Source organism: Grus americana, chromosome 22 (assembly GCF_028858705.1).
Source record: "Grus americana isolate bGruAme1 chromosome 22, bGruAme1.mat, whole genome shotgun sequence".
In the NCBI taxonomy this organism is placed as follows: Eukaryota; Metazoa; Chordata; class Aves; order Gruiformes; family Gruidae; genus Grus; species Grus americana.
This window is the reverse complement of record NC_072873.1, coordinates 2,626,185-2,649,491: the sequence shown is the minus strand read 5'-3', so window position 1 is coordinate 2,649,491 and position 23,307 is coordinate 2,626,185. Positions and strand designations below refer to the sequence as shown.

Below are 23,307 nucleotides of genomic sequence, written 5' to 3'. Positions count from 1 at the left end.
GCAGGTAAAAATTATACTTTTATTTTTAATTCGAGTAAACCAGGAAGAGAATCGGTTGGATTGTTCCATTCGATGGTTCGGTTAAAAAGGCCAAATAACGTTTTTATTGGTGGGTGCTCAACCCGACGGGAAGGAGTACACAAGGACAAACCCCAATCAAGCAACGGATCTGGAAGAAAACAAGTTCTAAGCTCAGCATTGAGACGCAACCAGGGAAGCTGGGATGGACGAGGTCTATTTTACACGTGATGAGAAGCAATTTAGCTTTTAATTTTTTTTTTTTTTACTATTTTATTTATTTATTTATTTTAAATACAGGTTTAGGTGCTTTTCAGCTATGAAAAAAGGCAAAAAAGTGCATAAGTCGAGAGAAAAGGCAGAAATCAAGCAGTAAGAGGTTTGTTTCCCATGGCAGGGGATAAAGGGCAGGGCGTGGGAGGGGAGAATCAGGACAATGGTTTCAAGGTAGCATTAAAAAAAGGTCTGTATACCAAAACGTAATTGCCTGTGTTATTTGGTCCATTAAAAAACGGTTTATTCACATTGATACTCCCCCCTGTTCCCAGACAAGAACGTGATTAAGAAGAGGATTAGCAGGGAGATGCAGACCCCCCCCCCGCCCAGCCGCCCCCTCTCCCCTGCTCTTGTGCTCGCTTGTTTTAGCACCAACGGGGATTCCCATCCCGTCGAGCCCATCCCAGCTGCTTCGGGGGTCCCATTTTCACCCTGTGGGGATGACGGTGCCAGGGAGGCCCCTTCACGCTTCCCCCTCCCGGCTGGGGAACAAGCCAGGAGCGAAACGCTTCCCCCTCCCCGGCTCACGTCCTCCCGGTGGGTCTCTACCCTGCCAGGAACCCCCTCCCCACCAGGACAGCATTTGCTCCAGCAGCCCCCGACTCTGTCACCCCAACCCCATCCACGAACCAGCCCCGCAGCCCCGTGTGCTTTGAGAAAGGGGACTGCAAGCGCGAGGCAGTGGGACCATCTCCCCCTCCGCGAGACCCAAGGACGCGTCCCCAAGGAGAGCCAAGGAATGTCTCAACTCAGCCACTTTGGTCCCTAGATTCCTTCTTTTCCTTTGGGAATAACAAAGGTGGCAGCTTCCCCGGGGAAGCGTCCTGGCCCCGCGGCGCAGCACAGCCGGGGAGGGCTGGAGGCAAAGGCAGCACCGCTGCCCCGAGGTTCTGCTTCTCCGACCCCGGAGAACAGCATCCCGCTCCCGCCCTCCCCGCACAGGCTTCCAGTTACGCCTGCTCCTGCCCAGCTCCAGGACCTTCGGAGCCCAGAGGGACAGGGATGTGCTTTGAGATTTTGGTCCACGACGTGATCCCAAGTCAGCGGTGGCCCCAAAAGCCACCACCGCCGGGGACCAACGAGAGGTGCAGGGTGGCTCAGGGTGCCAAACCCCAGTCTCTGCCATGCAAGACCGAGCTGCCAGAGGGGACAGTCACCCAGGATGGTCCCCAGCATGGTGGCAGAGGGGGAGAATCTTTCACACACGGCTCAGAAGAGGCACAGGGATGGGGGCTGATCCTGCCGGCTCCCCAGACCATCTACCCAGCGGGTGGAGGGCTCAGGAGGGTCCCAAAAGCCCTGGAGCAGCAAGAGAAAAGCAGGAAGAGTCTGGGTGAATCTGGGGAGCGACTGCTGCTAAGAGAGGAAGAGGCTGCCCCGGCACGCGGGGCCCGGGGGGACCCCCAGACCCTGGCCCAAAAAGAGAACGCAGGAGCTGCAGGGGGGACGCGAGGTCTCGGTGTGGCAGTGCTCCCCCCGCCCAGCGCAGAGGAGCGGGGAGCCCGGCCCGTCTCCAGCCCTCGAGCAGGAGCAGCAGCCTCCAGGCGAAGCAACGCTGCGGCTACTCCTTCACCTGCGCCAGCGCAGCCCCGGCGGGACGGGGGAGGCAGAACAAGGCAGCCAGAGCCCGGGGCAGAAGCAGCAAGAGGCCACTTCCAGGGCCATCCAGAGCAGCCGCTCTGAAACCCGAGGAGAAAGAAAGATTTTGTTTAAGGATTTTTAACTGCGAATGTTTTTCCGTTTTGAGGACTGAAGGGAGCAAAGACTGAATGGAAACACCGCAGAGGAGCCGGGAGAAGCAAGAGGACGAGCCGGAGCGGTGCAGGGTGGAGGCTGCCAGCCCATCCCTCCCGTCAGCCCAGGGCAGCCCTCGGGACGAGCATCCCTCGCCTCCTCCACGCAGACATCGCTGCCCTCTGCCCATCCCTGCCAGAGGTGGGGGAATTTGGTCCCAACAGATGGTCTCCTCCTCCCTTTGCCAGGGTCCCGGCGACTCCGGCTGCTTCCTCCAGCCAGGAAATGCCGGAGTGCCCGGGAGGGCCAGAGAGGAGGGAGACTGAAGGAGAAGGAAAGCTGTGGCGGTTTGGTCTCTCGAGCCCCCAGCATCCCTTACAGACAGTCCCTCAGTCCCGACCGAGCTAGAACAAAGCTAAATTGGCGAGAGAAACCGGAGGCGGCTGCAGAAACACAGAGTAACTGAGATGTCAGGACGCGGCTCCGGCGGATGACGGCAGAGCACACGGGATAAAGGATGCTGGGGCAGAGAGAGACGCGCGCACACACACACACGGGAGCCGGCGCGGGCTGGGGGCTCGGCTGTCGGCCGCATGCCCCGTCCCCTCCCGCGGCTCAGATGGCCTCCACGTAGTTGGCAGGGAGCATGCCCGTGTCGCCCGTGCGCTCCACCGTGCCGTACATCCATCCGTCGTCGATCTGCTGCACGTTGATGATGGTGTCGCCGTCCTGGAAGGAGACCTCGTCCTCATCAGCTGCGTTGTAATCGTAGACGGCGCGGAAACGCTTCTGTGGGGGGAGAGAGGGGTCAGCGGGGCACGGACCCTCCCCACGCCCTGTCCTGGGTGGGGGGGTCCTGGGGCAAGGAGCCGCGCCGAGCCCCACGCAAGAGCCGTGCCGGATCCAGGAGGTTTTCAGCCGACACAGGGATGCTGGTGCCAGCAACAGCCAGCACCCAGTGTTACACCCGCCAGCGCTGGGGGGCGGAAAGCGGGGGGCTGGTGTTGGGGTGGGCGCTGTGAGCCCTTGGGCTGTACTCACCCCCCCTCCAGAAGGAGCATTGCGCTGTGTAGAGGCCGGTGCCGCCGGCTCCTTGTAGCCGTAGGACTGAGACGACGGCGGCTGCTGCTGCTGGTAGCCTGGGGCGGGGAAAGGACGGGTCCGTTAGCCGGCGCTGGCGCGTGGGGGACGCAGCAAAGCCCCTCGCGACGAAGGGCCGGCTGCTGCCCCAGCGAACACAGGGCTGTGCACTGGCAACGCCTGCGGCCCCCCGCCTTACCTGGGTTGCTGGGTTGGACGTGATGAGACGGCTGATGCTGCTGCTCTGCGGGTCTCCGGTAATTGGTGCTCTCCTGGGAGTTCCTGCGCTCCAGCTCAGCACCCTCGCTGGGACTCGGGCCCATCCTGCTCCTCTCGAATTCTTCATGATATTTTATCTACAGCAACAGGAGAGGAAGGAGAGGTCAGAGCGCAGCCGGGACCCCTCTGCAGCGCTGGCCACGAGGCTGAGCCCGGACCCAGCAATGGCAGCAGCTCCTGCAGCCCTTCGGCACCAGCAACGTCCTTCACCTCGTCCCAGCTCGTTTTGTTTTGCTACCAAGGACTCAGCATCAGCCCTCTCTCAGTCTCCCCAGCACTCCCAGGGGACTTCCCCCCCCATCTCCCCAGGGATGTCTGCTCAGCCCCTGGCTCGTGGCAGAGAAAGGAGGAGGTTTAAGCGTCCTATGGGTGAGATACACAATTTTTTCAGGCGTGGGTGAGATTCAAGACCAGGCTCCCAAGCCCCCCAGGCTGCAGGAGCGTGGAGGAAAAAAAGCACCTTTAGGAAGTTCCCCCTGCACACGCAGAGTTCGGTTTGCAACTCCCCAGCCCATGGCTGGGTACGGCGGGCGCCATGGAGGTACCGCTCCAACATCTGCCCCCAGATCTCCCTTTAACTGACGCGTGAGAGGGCCTCGGGGTTTTTCTTGCAAGCAGATACCACCAAACACACCGGCTGTGTCGGACTGAGCCTTCCCCCGCAGCCAGCACGGAGGGGCCCCCCCACAGCGGGCAGGAGGGAAGGGTTAAACCCAACCGCCTGGGCGTGGGTGTAAAAATTAATAGCCACTTGTGTTAATGAATGCATTGCCATAGGAAAGCACCTGGAGCCCATTTGTCTGCTGGTTAAACAGTTATTTACCGAAGGGCACTAGAGCAGGCTCCCTGCACAGGCAGGAGGCAGAACCTGGAGCAGAGCCACCCTCCCGGGAAGGAGAACACCCCGAGGGGAGCACCCTGCTCCCCCAGCCTCAGGACAGCGGTTCCCAGCGGTCAGAGGCTCAGGCTTTGCACAGATCCATTGCCAGGAGGGTTTCCCCCTGCGCAGGACCCTATCGGCACCCTCCAGCCGAGGGTGGTTTGGGGCATCTCTGTGCTGCGGAGGCGTTCACACCCCAGTGAGCGCTGCCGTGCTGGGCAGCCCCTTGGCTGCACCCTTGGGAGTGAAACCCTGCCTGCTGAGCCGGGCTTTCTGCACGTTGTGGAGTCGTTTCTGCGCCTTTACTAAGTGGGTCACTGCAACCCCAGGCTGGCAGCCAGATGTCCACGGAGAAGCCGCTGAAAACTGCTCCCATGGCTGGGAGAGGGTGAAGGGGCCGAGCAGAGGGACACGGGCTGATCTCCTCTCTCTGCTGCATTACTTAATGCCCCAAAACCTCCACAGATTCTCTAAGAGTGGTGCTTTCTGTAACAAAGACCACAGCCCTGAAGCTGTGCTCATCCCCCGCCAGCTCCCACCCCACTGAGAAGCCGCCCCCAGGGAAAATCTTCCAGCCAGGTCCGTTTCCCAAGCGGGAAGCCTTCCCCAGCCCTGGGGTTTGCTGTGCAGATAACATCCTGCAGCTCCCCCAGGAAAGATCAGTACTTGCCAGAGAACTGCACAATGGGATCAGAAGGAGGAGGAATAAACAACCTCCTCCTGCCCTGCTGGGCATTCTCCTGGTTTTGTGTATGTGTGAGCTCCCACGCGTGTGCGAGCTCCCGTTGCGGGTGCAAAAGCACCGTCCTCCCTCTCCCTGCAAGCCTGGAGCCTCCTCCCCTGGCCGCCCCGGGGAGCAGAGAGCAGCTCCCAGCCCAGGGGCTTTGTCCCGGAGGTAGGGATGCTTAAGGATGGACAAAGCTCCGGGACGGGCTTTCGCCTCAGCTGTAGGGTCTCTTGCTCACAACCCTGCAGCACCCCAGAGCATCCATCGGGTTTTCTGCCCTCGGGTGCTGCCCAGGGCTCAGCCAGCCAGAGCGGCTCAGGGCATGGCAGAGCTCAGACCTGGGAGAAGCTCACAGTGGGCACCGAGAGTTTTCTCGTGCAAAGCTGCGCTCCAGGGGTGGGTTTACTGGTCAGGGAGAAACCAGCCTTCCCAGCCCTGCCTTCTGCTGGGCCGGGTTTCGCAACAGCTCCTGGGTGTTCGATAAGGAACACACATGACTTTCACTAGCAGCTAAAGGTTAATTAACTCCCTGCATTCTGCCGAAGGCGTCCCGTGCCACGACGCCTGGGAGCGCAGGGTCGGGTTTGGGCAGGGGACAGGTACGCCCCACGTCTGACGCAGCCAGTGCCGCAGCTACAGTCGCGAGCGTGCATCCTCCTCGTTCACCATGGCAACACACAGACGTCCCCGTCTGCCACGTACCACGCCATCAGAACCTGGACGTGGACGGAGGCTGCCGGGTGAAGCACAAGCTGCCAGGCCAGCTGCCGCTGAGCTCGGGCGTAGTTTCAATATCATTTTCAGAAACGGAAGAGCTGGGTCTCTTGCAGACACAGGGCAGAGCTCCCGTTCCAGAAGGTCAGGGGAGGACAGAGATGCTGCTGTGCACAGCCCCCAGGAACCCCTCCACGTCAGCGCAGAGGTAGGATGATGGCAGAGGGACCTCGAGGAGCTCCCTGCAAGGCCGCTCTGGTGCGGCGGCCACCGCAAGATGTGGGCTGTAGGTAGGAAAGCGGATGATGCTGCTGTCCTACCCTCGGGGCTGGTGACAGCACGTGGGGGGACCCTGGGGGCTGCACGCAGCCTCGGCACAAACCAGCAGCAGCAGCCGCAGCAAACGCTCCCGACGGCTGGCTGGCTGGAAAGGGCTTTGCAGGAGTCAGGAGGGGTCGAGGGGAGCGGAGCCTGGCAGAGGACAGTCACAGCTGCCAAGGGACAGGAGGAAGAGGTGTGCCTTTGGCCGGGGTTTCCGCACGCAAACACAAGCCAGAGAGAGCAGAAGAGGGACTGGCGTCCCTCGGGGGAGCAGCACAGGGATGGCCCCCGCAAGCCCGGACCCGGCCGTGCCACCCACGCCGTGGGTTCCGGTGACAACCAGGGGTGAATGAGACCGCTGCAGTCCACAGCTGCCCCCACCAAACGCCACCCTCTGCTGCTCCCCTCCTCGCTTCTCACAATCGACGTGGACTCGAGCACCTCGGGAGAAGCGAAGGACTTTGATTCCCCTCTGGATCTGGCTACAGCATCTGCCAGCACGGCGGAGCAGAAGGGTCACGAGACGCCTGGACAAACGGGCTGGAGAATTAACGCTGCCAGGCTTTCGAGATGCCGCGGCCTCGTGTGCTCGGTGCAGCCATCAGAGCGTGGGTCCGCTCGGGCAGAGCCCCCCCTCCGGCGGGAGGAAGGTCATGGCAATAACACGCAGAGATTAGAAGCTACTCACGTTGCTGATCTGATCCTGAGTCTTTTTGATTCTCTGCAGCTCCGGGGTGTCAGCCACGACGCTGAAGCCTTTCCCCTTGTTCTTCTCAAACTCCTCCTTGTAGCGAATCTGGGTACAAACATAAAAACCCCCCAGATTTAAATGTGGGGGAAAGCTGGTGTGCGCAGCAGCTGGATTCAGCCACAGACCCTCACCACGACCCACGTGCTTCATGAGATGCAGCAGCTTCTAACAGGAGGAGACCCCCCTCCCAACGTACCCAGCAACAGCAAAACGGGGTTTTGCCAAGAGCTGAAACACACAAACGACTTCCTATGCATCTGCTGATCTTGTTTCTCTTTCAGCAGGGGCTGGGGTAACTTGGATTTACTTTGAATTTCCTGTGGGCTACCAGCGTGCCCGAGTCACGTATCACAGAGCAGCTGACCCATGGCAAGCCGCCCGCTTGACAGCCCCGAGGATTTTTATGAGCTACGCCCGTACAAAAGCGTTTCCACGCCAGGGGACGTTTAGCCGCCTCTGGGAAGGAATACACCCAGAAGACCGTAACGAAACCAGAGCGTGGAGGGTGGAGGCTGGCAAAACACAAGCATCCTTATTTCTGTTTGCCAGACACTGACATCAGCTTCCCATCACACCCAGGAGCTGAAAAGTCCTGGATTTTTTTTTTTATTTATTTTTTTTTTTTAAATACACAGCTTTAAGACTGGGGTTTCCAGTGAACACAGCACACAGCTACAGCCCAGATGTGCTCCTCAGCAGCCTCGGCTCCGGGGGTTGCCGGTCCCGGTCCCAGCTGGCTCTGTGCTGGGCTGCTGCTCCCACCCAAGTCACCCAGAAGCAGAAGCAGCTTCTGCAAAGGCTGAAACCCGACGGCTGACTCGATGGCTCCAAAGGGAAGGAAACAGCACCCAGCTGGCCCACCCCGACACGGCGGCTTTGCCGGCTTTCAGCTGCCAGAAGGACGCCCCGTTTTCACGAGGGGGAGGAAGCAGATGTGCAGAGAGACACCCTGACCTCCTCCATCCTCTCCGTGAGGATCTGGCCCTGCACCAGCGGCTGCCGGGAGCTGCCTCTGCCTGTTTGGGGAGGAAAAGGCCTTAGGAGCTCCGTCTCGTTGCAGCCTACAACCGTGCATCAAAAGCCTGCCTTTCCCAGGAATTCACCCCCGTGCACTGCGGACGGTCGTAGGCTGTCACTAAACCGAAAAGGTCACCACCGCCTCGCACGTGAGCGGATCAAACCTCTCGGTCCCCGTGCAACCGGCACGGGCAGACGCAGCAGCCTGGCTCCGGGCGTGCAAGGTGGGGTGGAAGCGGAGCAGGAGCCGCCTTGGATGGAGCGGGCTGGGGGAGCAGCCGACGCATCGCTCCCCGATGGGGAAACGCTCCCCCCCTGAGCTGAGGGGCCAGACACCGGCGCGTCTGGCCAGCACAGGCAGCTTCCCGTAACCCTTCCCGTCCCGCAGCCGGACGGCAGCCTGCCAGCCGGACGGTCGGGAAGCTGGGCTGGCCCCGCAAAGAAAGAGCTCGCAGGACGAGGGCCGTGCTCGCAGAGCGGCGCCACGCTCATGTGCCGTGCCAAGATAAAGCCTGGAGGCAGAGAACCGGCAGCGTGGCGGGGGAAGCGGAATAAAGCTGATTTCTCCCCGACACACACTCCTACGGAGACACTCCTTCAGACCTCACGGATTTGCCTCCCATCCAGACAGCGTATCCAGCTGGGCCTGGAAACACCTTTCAGGAAAGGCTGCCAAACATTTTACAATATCTTCTGGAGAAGCCAAGACACCTCTGCTGCCATCTGGGCTCTCCCGGGGCCTCACCTGGCTCCAGCAGGCAGGGACAGGCAGGAGCAGGCAGCATCCGGACCGTGCCGATGTGCCCGGGTCAGACCCCTCCGGTGCTGGAGCCGGGCAGGGCTGCGGGCACGCAGCACATCACGGAGCGGGTCCTGCCTCCTCTCTGATCCAGAACGACATGGGAAATACAAGATTTCCAGGGGACAACGAGACACCGCGGTTTCCGTTTTGCGCAGGGGCCGCAGGGTCAGGGGCCGCAGTGCCCACGGCTCGGAGGGTTTTGTCTGGCATCCCCTCCTGCTCCAGGCACCAGCCCTGTGACGGGCACCGGCAGGCACAGGGGAGAGCTCGCCGCTGGCTGCACGGGTTACAGCGGTGAAGATCCCCCAGAGCTCGGTGCTCCGCTTGCAAACACAACATTTCCTCTTCCTATCCTGCAGACCAGGAGAAACGCAAGCTTTGAAAGCACGTCGGAGCCCCTACCCCTTCTTCGCAGCCACGGGGCATCACAGAAACCCTGAGATAGATGGTATGATCCGTGAGTCGTGTTAGATTTCTAACTCTAATGCGACGTTAGAAAGGAAAGGCTTAACGAACCAGGCTGCAGAGTCCACCCTGGGAGGACATTAATACAACCAAGATGCCAAAGCACATCAGAGGAACGCGAGAGACCGATTTCAAGGCAGAAGTCTCTTTTTGCTTGAAGCAACGAGAGGGGAAAAAAAAAAAAAAAACCAACCCACAAACTAACAAACTTTTGCTGGCTGGGGTAAAGAACACAGCTTGAACATCACCGATTAGGAAGGAACAGCCTTGAGGTGTTAACCATCAGGCATGTGGAACCAAAGGTTAACAGAGCTGTGACATAAAGCCTGTGACACACACCCAGACAGGGATCAGGAGGGGGTGAGTCAGCCCCGCGAGCTGCTCTGCAAAGCACCAGCCCTGGTTTGCTCAGCCGCAGCGACGGGCGGGCAGCGGGGCCGTGTTTGTCCTTTATCTGCTCTGCTTTCAATAAAGGCTGTTTTCCTGGAGAGCTCTGCAGCCCGGGCGTGGGATGCTGGCCCCGGCCGTTGTGCTGGGAGATGCTGCTCGGAAAAAGAGGGATTTTCCTGCAGCATCCTGCTCAGCCGGCCCCGAGGGGCGGGGGGGGGGCTGCACGGGGCACAGCACAAGTTGACGAGATGTAAGAAATCCAGGCTAGAAAGATAGAGAGTCACCAAGCGAGAAGCTAATCACGAGGCTAAGCAGTTCCTTTGAGAAGTTCTGTATTTTCACCCTCCTAAATCCATCCCCCTTCATCTCTTCCTTGTTTTTTTTTTAACCCTCTAACTTTCAGGGTGTAGGAACTTGGCCCTAAAAAACTGCGGCACAGGGATGCCCGACTGCGGGGGGAGGCTGATCCAGGAGTCATGGGGGAAGATGCTGGTACCTGGGGGTAGGTCTAACCCAAAACACACATCCAAGGCTGGTGCTCCCGGCTAACTGGGGTTCCTGCACCCCAGCACGCCTCGCCGCGCACGGCACGAGCATCGGGGCCGATGCTGGGAGGAAGGAAGGGAGACCACGAAGCGGACGCCGTCCCCGTGCTCCGCACAGGGGAATTGCTGTTTAACAGGATCCACGGCCCTTCCTGGCTTTGGCACAGGAGCGGCCGGGTCCCGCCAGGCTGCGGCCATCACCAGGGCTGAGCGAGGCGGCCGGAAAGGAGGGAGGAAGCGTTCAGCCAAGGCACCTTTCAGCTTCTCCCTGCCCTTATAAGGGCAGCGCGTTGTGCAGGCAGGAGGCTGGCAGGCAGCGCTGGCTGGGTGGGGAGAGGCGACCTGCAACCCCCAGCCGGGGAGGAATCCCCCTCCCAGCACCGGCTGCCCTTCGAGAGGCACAAACCCTTGCTCCGGCCACGCTCCCCGGGTCCCGCTCCCCTCGCTCCCCTTGCAACTCGAGTGCGGGTGACCCTGGGTGATAAAGGGGGACAGAAACGCACGGCTCGGTACGTCCCGCCGTGCTTTCACAGGGCACACGAGTACCAACGTGAACCGGCTCAGCGCTGTGCAAGGGGCCGCAGAGACCCAGCGCTCGTGCCCCCTCCTGCCACAGCTGCCAACCCACGTACCCACTCCCGTCGCTCTGGCTCGGGGCCGCGTTTCACCTACACGCTGCACGAGAGAGCTCAGCGATGCAGACAGTGCCGTATCCACGCCTCATCCCATTGTAATAAAACGGGATCCACAATTAATTTTCCCAGAGGAATTGTTCCTTGCACAATGGGAAGGGGAGCAACAAAACCTGCATTATCCGAAGGGAGCCGGAGAATGGCCCTTCACACATTATAACCCCTCGCAGGTCTCAGCTCAAGCACGTGAATCCCTCCTTGTGCCCGCAGCCCCGATGTCGCTGACGGCAGCTCCCCGAGGTGACGGACACACGGCTGCAGGAGGGACAGGAGACGGGCACCTGCCTCCCACGCCACGGGAGCCTCCACCCTCCGGCAGGAAAGGCTGAGCCCCAAACCACCCGTTTTTGGAGTCCGAAAGAAGAGCCACGGGACGGGAACCTGCAATTTTCTTGCCGCACGTGGGCTGTAAGAGAAGGCTGCAGGCGTAAAAGCTGTCACTTTGGAGACTCATTTAGCCGCACAAGACATCATTATTCAGCGTCTACCACTGACCGGAACAGAAGACGCCTTCTCAGCAGACACAAATAGCGGCGGCATCGGGAGGGACACGAAACTGCTCCAGCTCGACACGCAGCTGCCCCATCCCCACGTCCCCACGCACAGCACGGCTGCCAGCAGCGGCTCCGGTCAGCCACCGGCTTTTCTCGTCACGCCGGGGCGGACAAGGAGCGTATTTTTGGTGGGAGGAAATATGGGATCAGCCTCCTCAGGGTCATCTACAAGGACAGCGGCTCTCCAGCTCCACAGGATCTCTGCTCCAGAGGAACGGGCAAAACTGCTGGGGAGCATCACTCCCATCGCCGGGGAATGACCCTCTGCCAGTTAGAAATCCCTTGCAGACGACACAGACCCAGCGGTTTCCCTTCTCCTACTGCAGCTCCCAGCCACAGCTTGTCTGGAGGGACGCGCGCTCGGGGAAACCTCGCGCCGCGGACCAAAGGCTCATTCACTGTTGAGTTTGGCTGGCAAACGCAAGCTTGAAGGCAAGATACGACCGCTCACATAACCCCGATCTTACTCCATTTTACTACTTGACCCAGGTGCAGAGCTCTGCCTGTCCCAGCAGCGTTAGCCAGGATGCGCTTTTTGGGGGGACACCCAAACTGCCAAAGCGTAGCGCAGAAGCTCTTCTACCAGGCTGTCGTCACTGCAAAGCGGAGCCAGCAAGCCCTTCGCCACAAGCCTTCCTCAGCTAACGGCTCCAGTTCGTTTGCAAGACTGTGACCCCTTCTGCCTGCTCTGGAAGGGCTGAAGCGACCCATTCCCTTCCCCAGGGGTTTGCTCAGCTCCTGCAATTAGTACGATGGGATTGTCAATAAGCCAGAGCGGCTGCTAGTGTTTTAGCTAGAGTGCTTCAAGAAACACAAACTTTGGCGCTTGGAAAATAGGAGACTCCCTTTTGTAGGCAGAACAAAGGCACGGAGGAATTAAGATGTTATCTGAAGCGTGTTTAGGATCTATCCACCCCAGGGCTCCGGGCGCTTCAGCCTCGCAGTTTCCACCTGGTTCAGCCACGCCACCCCCCTCCCGCTCCCTCTCTGCGGCGGCTCTGCCAGCACCCCCACAGCAGCCTCTTCTCCCCCCCTTGCACTGAAAAAGTGGGGTGCTGGCTCCTGGCAGACCCTGCCCGCACCCCAGCCCCTCTTCTGCCGTGCAACCGAGAGCGCGCAGAAGGCTCTTACAGCCCCCAAGGGTCCAGGAGACCACCGAGAGCTGGGCACGGCTGCTTCTCTCCCAGGGGCTGGAATGTCCTGCTGGCGTTCGAGTTGTAGTGACCAACTTCTGGAGGTGCAAGCTCCAAAGAACGGAGACACCCCCTCCCCTGCAAGGCAGCTGGCGTTGCCTCCAGCCACCTCCCGCACACCACGAGGAGCTGAAAGTCCCAAGCAGCTACAGAAAAGCCCTGGCAGCAGAGCACGCTCCCTCCCCAGGGTCTCCTTTAATAAGCAACAGCTAATGAAGAGCGTGAATTCATTGTAAAAACAGCGCTGGAGACTCCAGACCACTCGGTACAGCATTATCTCGATTGTTACCATGGAAAAGCAACTGTGTCCCCTTAACCGCTCTATGAAACACAAAGCCAGCCCCAGGCTGAGCTCTAGCTCTAAGCTTGAGCCAAGCTGAGCTTGTGCAAGCCAAGGAGCTGTTGAGCAACTCGCTCTGAGGAAGAGACCTTACAAAAGGCGAGGTTTCAAAACTCATGGGCAGCACCAGCTCTATCTGCTAACAGGTGAGGGCCTGAGCTTCCTCCTCCTCCTCCGGCGGGATGCGTTCCCAAGCAATCTGCTTTTCAGCTCCTGGCACTCTCAGGCTAATGGGAAGAGAAGGAAGGAAGGTGACCGCATCCTGTGCGGCGCGGGAGAGGAGCGCACTCATCTCAAAAAAAAATGACTGTTCACCCTGAAAATACTACGGCAAATCCCGAGCCGTCCTCCCTCTGCCCAGACCAACACCGTCAAAACGCTGAGCCGAGCTAGCGTGCCTTGCGGACAACACTCTGGGCAGCCTTTTTGTCCCTTTTCAAAGAAAAAGAGAAATTCAATAGATTCCCAGAACAGTTGCCACATCCTGCGTTCTCCTGCGAGACGCTGACTCAAGCCAAAATTGCCGCTGGACGCGTTTTCTTCCAGTGCGGCGTGCTCTGAGCACACGCCTGCAGTTCTGCGACATTGACGCTCGCGGCGACGGTTCAGGACATTGTCTCGAGACACTTCAACACGGCCTCGCAAGCAAAGTCCCCCGCAGAAGGGTCACCCACCAGAGCAGCCCGTTTCTGAGCTAACCTTGCCCTTCCAGCTGTTTCTCCACAAAACCTGGTGGCTCACGTTTCTTTTCTCAGTGTTTTGGAGTAAGAGAAGGAAACCAGGGGTTGCTCCTCAGCCCACCCAAGGGACCAGGTCCCACCGCAGCATCAGGAGTTATCGGCGCGAGAACCCAGCCCACGGCCGTGCGTCAAGGCTGGGGACTTTTGCGGATCCAGGGACGCCTTCAGGGTATCAAATGGGACACGTCTGGACAACACCCTTCTCAAACAGGCTCTGCTCTTCCCACTAGAGAAAGAAATCCTTATCTGTGCCAGTCGTTATCCTTTCTATCTGTTTATTTCTGCTTGCCAGAGCTTTCAAGCCCTACAAGATTTGGGTTTACCTGAAATACTCGCCTAGAGAGTCGACGCCTGTCCAGATGAAGCCATTTGCTGTTTCACCTGATTGTGCGGCTGGATGTCAGCCGGGAAGAGGTAAACTGGTGCAAGACATGGACTGGGAGAGGCAGACTGCCTGCTGGACCCTTCCACCCCCAGGAGGTCCCAGCAGCCGGGACGAAGGGAACAGCAGACAGCTGAGATGGGTGAGACCTGAGAGGAGGGATCCAACCCCAAACCCACCTCTCCCTCCTCCGTGGAGGACGCAGGAAAGCCCCAGAGCACGGGAGAACGTAGGGTGACGGGACAACGTACGGCAGCCCCGGGTGAGGAGCGACCCGCGCGCTCACCTGGCTCTGAAGCTCGCTCTGCTGCTTTAGACGCAGGTTCTCAGGAGTGTCTGCCACCATGGTGAAGGACTGCTTCGGGTAGTGTCTGCGGAGAGAAGGGAGATCATCCGTCACAGCGTTCCTACGGGCCACGGCCACGCTCGCTGCCCCTTCCCATCCGCCCCAGGAGAGCCGAGCGCTTTGGTGCATCGCGGCGAGCGGCAGCACCGGGCTGCAGACGCGTCACGTGCAGGCGTAGCGGTAACCCCTTGGGACCATGGCACTTCTCACCGTGCACGCTCACCTGCACCTCACACCCTCCCCAGCAGGTCCACCGTTCTCACAATCTATTACCTTCAGCTAAACTTCATCCAAAAAAAAAAAAAAGGGGGGGGGGGGTGGGGAAGAGGAGGGTTTTTTCCCAGGGGTTAAAGCCATTCCAGGTTTGTGCCTGTGATTTCTGGAAAGACCTTAACACATCTTCTTGGAGGCTTTCAATTTTTCATTAAACAGTCCTCAGGGTAACATTAGTCCACACAAATGCTGCTAACGACCGTGCCCCTTTCACTGTTTCAGCTGTGAAGAGTCAGAGGGGAGCAGGGTGGCTTCACTTGCTTATTTTACTGAAGTTTCAGCCGCACAAACCTCACGTTACGGTTTCCTGGTGCTACAGAATATCACGACCCTAGCGTAAACCATGTCAGCGTAACTGTTCCCATCTTGGGGCACGGGCTGCACCAGTTACCTGCACCAGTTCAACACGGTCAGTGAATCCTTAGGACGTGCCCGGAATGGGAGGGTAAAGCAGGAGAGCTCCATCACGCTGTGGCTACGAGCCAGCTGCTATTGTTCTGAAGTGCCATATAGCAGTTTCTGGAAGCGCACGCAGCCTTTGCTATAGACAACGTAAATGAACAGCTAGAAGAATTCAGGTATTTGGAGAAAATAAATATCTAACCCTAAAGCTGGAGGTGGCTACAAGCCCTGTCCAAGCAGACGGATGAACTTCACGTGGCCATTCCCAGCTCCAGGAGACAGGGAAAACAGCAAGAGGCAAATCGCTGCCGTACCGGGGGAGGTTCAGCGTGCAAACACCCCCGGGCTGGGCTTGACCAGACCCCGACGGCAGTTACGGCTTGTCCCTCACGCTGCCAAGACGTGGCAGGGTCAGTCCCAACACCACGATGCTTCACCAGCCAGGGCTGGTCCTTTACATCCTGCATCTCGGAGGATGCTCTCGCCCACAGCCAGATCCAGTCCTGGCAGCCACCCTCGCTGTATCTGGAGCGTTGCAAGACGTGCGGAGGAAACCGTTTGCAAGAGGAACGTTTCGTTTCCAGGCTCCTCGTGGAAGCAAAGCCCTCCGTGCACAACGCTCCCCGAGAAATGCCCGGAGAGGAAATCTGACACTGGACAGATGGCAACCGCTCTCACGGGATGGCAAAGAAACCGAAGACATCCCACAGCAGCGCTTCAGGGGCGGAATGCAGATAGAGAGCGAGAAGGGGAAAACTGTCTTTTGAAAGGGTCAGAGGTTGCTCTGACAGAGCGAAAGCAGGACTCCCACGTTGCGCGGTGGGAACAGCTCGCAGGATTTTAGGAAAGTTACTGCTTAGTGCAGCACCAGCCCTGGTTCACGCTGAACACGTGTGGCAGCAGGGCAGCACGTCACGCTGCAGCCCCGCTTCGCTTTCAAATACATGCAAGAACTCAGATAAATTCTCTTGCAAAGCCAGGCAAGCCGGCTGTCCTCACTGTAGTAGCTCTTGGAAAAGGTGACCGGGGCTGAGCAGCCCACTGAAAACAGACAGCAGCTCCTCGCAGAGGATAACGGGGAGGTCTCACTCACTCACTCTTTGGGATCTGAAGGCTTTGAGCACAACGCTGAGCCCAGTTCCAGGGCCGTAATTCAGGCTGTGCAGCCTCCAGTTCCCACATCGCTGTAGCCCAACTGAACCAAGCTCTCCTGAGCGCTACGCAGCAAACCACAGGGCAGCTGGAGCTCCTGCCCCTTCCCAGACCACATGAAATGGGGCTTTGTGGGTCTTAAGAAGCCCCTGGGCTCTGTTTTGGGAGCTTGTGTGCTCAGGCATTAGCAATTATCTCTCTACAGAATCAGCATTAGCACCTCTGCCCAAGGCTAATTAAAAGTGTGGTCAAATGAGCAGAAAGCAAACCAGCTGTGCATGGAGTCTGGTTGAAAGCTGCTGCTGGAGAGCAGCGCTGTCAGAGCAGGACAGCGACAGATAGGCAACCACAGACCTGCAAGGGCAGCACATACCTCCGTAAAGCAGCAATGCAGGAAACTCAAGAATAAAAATAGCTGCCTCAGCCTCACTGAAAAAATAAAGACATCCCTCCCCCCCGCCTTACACACAGAAACCAAACAATGCAGATGTGGTTTGCAGAAAGGGGAAAAGACAACTCAGCAAGCAGCAGCTCGCTGCCTGCTCCTATCCCCATGGTGCACAGCATGGCAGAGGAACCCAACCTCCAGCCAGCTTCCCCCCCCCAAAAAAAAAAAAACCCCACAGCAGCTCCCTGCTCCAGGTCTTGTCCTGCTGGACGTCACCTGCTGCCGTGGCCCATCGGCACCACCCTGGGTGCCTGCTGCTCTGGGGGAGGTGGGAGTCAACACCAGGGTTGGGAAATACTCTGCCCCCCCCCCCCAGCCCACACGAGGACAGCCATCCCACGAGCGTCTGATGGGCATCGGCCATGAGACCCCAGCCAGCCCCCATCCTTCACCGGGGTGCAGGGGAGCACAGAGGACAAAGCTGCACCCACACCAACCAAACCTAAATTAACCCTCCACAGCCCCCCCCCTCAACTTCCACCAGTAAGATGGAAAAGGACAAAGAATCAGTTTTCAGACAAACAACAGATCACCAACTGCTTGAAGGATAGAGTTTAATCTCTGGTTAGATTAATCTGATTAGAGGGGATATAACACTGTGCGTTCAGGCTCCCTTCCCCACTGCCTTCAGGCACTGGTACGTCAGGGCTTCGCACTGGCATACAATATCAAGGCAGATATTTCACCAAGCCTGCAGCTTGCTGCAGAGAAATTCCCGCATTAAGATTCCAATAATGATAAAATCTGATTCTCCAGGAGGGTCCTGCACTCACCGGGAACGACAGACACTGGGTGATGCCACACCGCAGACCTGGGCAGGGGTTTGCTGTTTATTGAGATGCTCTGGACATTTTGCCCACGGTTTCTGCTCTTCCACCGGCCGGTGCCACCGGAGTGTGGATGTCTGGGTGGGTGCTAGCCTGACCCACGCTTCAGCAAAAGCTCGGCAAGCGCCCCTGCTGCGGAGCCGTGCCGGCGAGTGACATTTTAGAAGCAGCAAACCAGCGTAAGACACCTTGGGACCAAATCCACAGCAGCTGCTGTCTGCTGCCAGCAGAGATGAACAGCCACGGGGGCTGGCGAAGGAGGGGCTCCGTCTCAATTCCATCGCCCCAGCTTGGCCTCTGGTTAGCAGAGATTGCTCACGTAAAGGCTGCTGCAATCGCGCTAGTCTCTGGGTTGATGCAGTCATACCTCGAAGGGACAGCGTGGAGGGAAGCGGGTCCTTATGTTGTTGCAAAGATGACAAAACCCTTCTTAGCAGCCCACAAGCTCCAGGGACCAAGGCAGCTGCATCTAACAGCCCCTGCTCAAGGGGTGCTGCACCTCGGCCACTCCTGGGAATGACTCCTTCCCCCTTCCCAAGAGTGGGGCACGTTATGGTCTGGTGTCTGCTGGGCAGAGTCGGGAGCAAACAGCATCAGCAGGAGATGGGCATTTTTTCTGGTCCAAACCCAGGTGCCATTAGGCAGCTGCTGGGGGAGCTGAGGCTTAATTAACAACAGTGCTAATCCAATAAGTGCACTACCTCAGCTTACAGGGGCACGAGAGGACAGTCCTGAGACTTGTCTCTTGTTTTACCCGAGTTACCGCTCGCATCCTGGAGCCCTTTCCTGAGTTTCTTGGAAGTCACCGCCTGACTCATACCAAGGTCAAAGGAAACAAAGCCACTTTTTAAATACAAACAGCTAAAAGCCTAAATGCCCTCCCAGATCGCTAATCCTCCATCTGCGGATCAGGTCTGGAAGGCAACAGGCTACACAGAGCCCGAGACCTGCCGTGAGGATGGGAACCAGAGCTACATCCCTGTCCTACGAGGGCAGCTGAGTGCCATCACCGCTCCCTGGGGTCTTTGCAAATCCAGAGGCTTCTTCCTGCTGCTCAGCACCAGCTTTTGCAGAGATCCCTAATTTTAACAGCCCCGTCCCCTAAAGAGCACAGGGACAGAGGGCTGCCCACAGCCCCAGGCTGGCAGGGAAGTCACACAGCAAGACATATGGCTCCTGTGAAGGGCAAATGCAATTTTTAAGTTGCGTGCACCGCCAGCCAGAGCTGCATTTACAGCTCAGTCATGGCCCGGGAGCTCCCGTACTATCTGCTGGTGCTGCCAGCCGAAATCATCACATTGCCATGGCAACTGCATCCCATGCCCTGGGCATGCTAATAACGCCGGGGAGAAGACAAGTCCCCAGCAGCAGCCTCCGGATGCAGGGAGGAGGGAAGCCCCCGTCACTGCAAGGGCTGGAAATGGAGAAATTCATCTTCGTGGAGCTCAGAGGAGCTGAAAAGCCACGGTTGTAGGGAAAAAAACCCACCCTAAAAACCAGCCGACAGCCCCGCTTCTTGCATTTACGGGGACACCGTACCCACAGCGGGCTGTGCTCTGCTACGGCCGCAGTCTGGCAAGGGAGAGGAAGAGATAACCATAGAGCACATGGACTGAGCTAGAATTAGGTTTCCACTTCTGTCAGATTGTGAAGCCGCCTCCCAAGGATTTGAGGCTGCTTTTTACTCAGCCTCGAGCCCCTGCAGACTGTCGTTAGGAGACAACAGAAACGGGTCCGTCTGCGCGAGGCGTAGGAAGAAATGCACAAGTTGAGCGCCTTTCCCCTAAGATTAGGCATCGCTTTTCTCCCCGGCTCACGAGATCTGCCCGATAAAGAAAAGGCATTTCAGTCCTTGGGGAATTTAAGGCCAGGGGTTCCTGATGCAGGAGCGGTGACAGCCCCCCCCACCGCTGAAGCCAGCGCTTCCCCCTGCCCAGCCAGTACAAACACAGACGCCCGGATCCCCACCACACACCAGAGAGGGGAAAAAACCCCCCCATCTCCTATGCATGAGAATCAGCCACAGTAATAGTCAGCAATAAATTAAACCTTAATGAGAAAGCAGCGAGTGAATTGCCTTGGGAGGCAGCGTGCGCGTGGGAACGGGGCGTCTGCGGGATCTGCAGCGGAGATGGGCACGTCCCTCCTCGCGTGGGGCGGTCTCGTGGCGGAGCAGACCCGGTTCTCCCCCTTCTCGCAGTCAAAAGCGAGGAAGGAGCCAAGCCATGGGTCCTCCCTGCCCCCCCCAGCCATCACCATAAATAGGTCTTGGCTGGGGAAGCAGGGAAGGGGAAGGGTGCTTATTGCTCAACCTGCCTCGCTCTTTCAGAAGCGGCGTGAGCATCGCACGCCAAACCCACCCGTGCAATTACCGAACAGCCGCCCTCACCAACAGCGACCAGAGCCAAAGGCTTCCAAAACTGGAACCAGCTGGAATTTCGGTGCCCACCACAGCAGCCTCCACGCCGCGCCGAGCCCAAAGCCCACGGAAGAAGAGGCTTTCTGCCGGCAGCTGCAGATGGGACCGCGCTGCATGAGCTCATCCGGCCGCTGCCAGCAGGTGCCCTGCCAGTGTCACACTCGTGTACGCTCCCGTAACACATGCACACCTGCCCTGATGCCCTTCGCTCCCTCCCTCTGCTGCAGAAGCACTTGTTTCCTAAGTTAGGGCAACAGGTAGAGAACTGTGTGGGGAACCAGAGTCACGTTAAGGTCGTTAGAAAACCCTCCAGGCTCCACAGGCTCCAGGCACAAGCAGCCCGAGAAGACAAACGGGGGAAGCTGCTTCAAGCCATCCCTCTTCTGACAAACTGCAGGGAAATAATTAGTCCCACGCATCCTTAGAAGTGACATTTGTGTAAAGTCTGCCGCTAAGTAATAGCTATCCAGGCAAAAGCAGTAACCTTTCAAGAACAAATGAGAGCCGGGGGGGGGGGGGGGAAAAAAAGACACCCATGCAAGCTACCTGCAGGGAGCTGCCCCTGGTTCCTACTTCTGGCTGATGCTACAACAGGATCCAAATGCTTCGCTCTGAGCATCACGGTGTTTTCCCCTGCCTAAGGGGATGGGGATGCAGGAGCGTGAAGCAGGGAGTCAAATTTTGGCGAGTCTTGGGGACCGCCCGGTGCTCCACGGCTTCGGTGACGCTGCAGCAGCCGAGCCAGAGGCTGTGAAGCAGAAGGGCGCAGAGCCCGGGCAGGGTGAGCGCGCACCGAGCCCTCGGCATCCCCACAGCTGCTCCATCAGGCAGGCAGACGCGGATTATTGTAACGACTGATGGAGAGGAGCCTGCTGGTCTCGGGGACAGAGCTGCCAGACGGCCAGTGGATTGGCCTCGCACTTCAGGGTCTCTCCTCGCAGACACTGCTGGCATCCATCCTCTGCCTGATTAGAGTTTAACGAATGGGACACACGGGATCCCTTCCCCCCCCCCCAATTCCCCGCTGCGGGGGGCTGCTGTCAGATTAAACGAAGCGGCACCGAATATGTGGGGCAGAGGGACACGTGACGGAGCGAAGGCTCAGGGCAGCGGCGGCACAGCATCCTTGCTCGGGGCTGGCAGAAAAAAAAAATACCCCCTTTAATCTGCCGCTCCGCAGGACCTCGGGTGATTACACCCACCAAGAGAGACGCTAAGGCAAACCACCCCAGGTTTCACACGCTGCAAAAGCGACTGAACGGCCAGCTAAGGAGGGAGGGGCAGCGATGGCAGAGACAGCCCCACTTTCCAGAGGGCATCTACCCTGTGCAGGCAGCCGGCCCCCGCCTCGGCACAGCACAGCACCTGCTCCCCCCCAAGACATAGTCCAAATTGTTTCCTGCATCACAGCAACACCTCAAGCCAGGCAGGTGTTAGCCACAGAGAAGGCGGCTGCTCACCCCACAAAACCCAGCGCATGCAGTTCCTCCACCAAAAAAAAAGGAGCTTTACTGGCCGCAGCAAGACTCTGCGTACGAGCTCTTGGCAAGATACCCCAGTGAGGCTGCGCCGGTCCAGCCACAGCCACCAGAGATGAGACATTTTGTTGCTGCATTGCAAAATCAGGTCAATCGAGTCTCCTCCGGCCAGACAGAGCCCATTTGGCTCCTGCATTAGGAGTTGTTTGAGTACAGCAAATCCAAAGCAGATGAAAGTTTACCCTACTCGCTGTTAACAGTGAGTCGGAGGGTTCCCATGGGAGAAGGGTCCTCCTGCTCTGTGCATCTCACAGCCCTTCCCCGAGCAGCTCTGCTTTTCCCCCCCCCAGCATCACTACAGCCACGGCAGAAAGAGCTCAGCCGGTTCATTTGAGGAGCCACGAGCAATAGCTGCACAACCAAAGGCAAGGCGCTAAGGTGGGAAGCTCCTTTGGGAGGGACATTAGAAAGCAAGCACAGCCCCCTCCTCCCACACACCATACCAGCATCTCAGTCCCAGGTTCCTCATGGCCCATAAATTAGACCCAGGCAGCGTTTTCACCTTCCCGGGCCCAGAGCAGCAGCATAAAGGATGCGCCAGCAATCTCAGCTCCAGACTGATGTGAATCTCCAAGCACTCGCACCCCATCATGTCTCAGTCCTGCCCTAAAAGTGGATTTCGCCTCCGAGAATTGCCTTCCCACAAAGCCAAGTTAAGTGGCAGCACTTGAACTTCCGCCTTTGGAGCTTCGCACAAACTGGAAACGGAGTTAAACTTCTCCGATGAAGAGACTGGTGGGACACATCTGTAAAAACTCATTTACTGCATCACGGTACCATCCAGCTGCTCTACAAAGAGCCAACTGATGGAGGTCCGTTAACTACGGGACCCAGACTCTGCATCTTCAGCATGACTCAAACACGTAGCTGTTCCTACAGCAAGGCTAGTTTACACCACAGATATGTCTGAGATGACTGTTTAGAAGAGCCTCTCTAGCTCAGTGTTGCTCGTGTTCAATACAGGCTGCTGTAAAGCAAGTGCTTTTGGCAGGCTCGTCCAGCAAGCGGTGACACAGACTTTAGCAGTGGGAGCAAACGCACCGCATCCCTTCCCTGCCCACAAACCTGCACCTCCGAGCGGTGACAGTCACCTTTGTGCAGCTGCATCAGGCTTAAACAAAGGAAGTAATAGGCTCTGCCAGAAGGTTCCCAAGTTCACATCCTGCTTTTACAAAGAGTTGCTGATTCTTGGGGACAAGCTTAAAAAAAATAAATTGTTCTTTTTTTTTTTTTTAATAATAAAAGCAGCAGCACGCTGCTTTGCTGAGAGCTTGCAAACACCCTACTACAAAAGAGCAGGCTGCGGAAAAAGACTTCAGTTCCTCCCAGCATTTTCAGGGAGAAGCTGCCAAAATGGCTGGTCCAGCCCTCCACATGTGCAGCTGCTGCCTTCTCCCAGCCCGCCCAAATATTGGCTTTGCATAAACTAACTCAGAGCACAACTTTGTAGGAAACCATTTCTCCAAGACCCTCCCATTGCCTGCTCAGTGCTCCGGTGTCTAGCTACCACGGGGCTGGAGGAGGCAGGAGAAGCAGAACCCATCACCACCAGCTCTAGCACGGCCGTCTTGGCATCGGGGAGCGAGGTTTTGCTCAGCCAGCTCCGCTCCCCGTGAGCGCGGGCAGCATCATCTCACCCCCGTCCCCAAAGGCTCTGCCAGCAGTCAAGTCACCGCAGGCGTTGCAGAGCGGCACGCCGCCCAAGTGAAAACCAGCTTGTTTTCACGAACCTGCTTTAATCCATAATGGAAAGATTTCAAGTGAATGCAGGAAAACAGGGGTTGCCAAGCTGTGAAGTCAGAAGTCACTTCTGGAAAGGGCTCTGCTCATCACGTTGCTCCCCCACTCCCATCGCTGAGCCCCCAAAACAGAGCGGTGCCTGTCCTGTCCTCCCCCCCCCCCCCCCACTGTTTACAGGAACAGAGCAGGCATCGCAACGGAGCTGGGTTTTTCCACAAGGTTTCTTGGCCCCAGGCATGGATAAGCAAGTTTAGGAAAGTCA

General features: G+C 58.1%; 1 protein-coding gene across 1 annotated transcript in view; it reads right to left on the bottom strand.

Moving 5' to 3' along the window:
* LASP1 (LIM and SH3 protein 1) overlaps positions 1-23,307 on the bottom strand; it is a 33,821-nt gene continuing 10,514 nt past the window's right edge. Inside the window, exons 3-7 of the mRNA XM_054801684.1 lie at positions 14,187-14,271; positions 6,718-6,825; positions 3,308-3,464; positions 3,070-3,167; positions 1-2,817 (exon numbers count right to left, since the gene is read on the bottom strand). Coding sequence (XP_054657659.1) covers positions 2,644-2,817; positions 3,070-3,167; positions 3,308-3,464; positions 6,718-6,825; positions 14,187-14,271 — 622 coding nt within the window. The 3' untranslated portion in view covers positions 1-2,643. The remainder of the gene's footprint in view (positions 2,818-3,069; positions 3,168-3,307; positions 3,465-6,717; positions 6,826-14,186; positions 14,272-23,307) is intronic.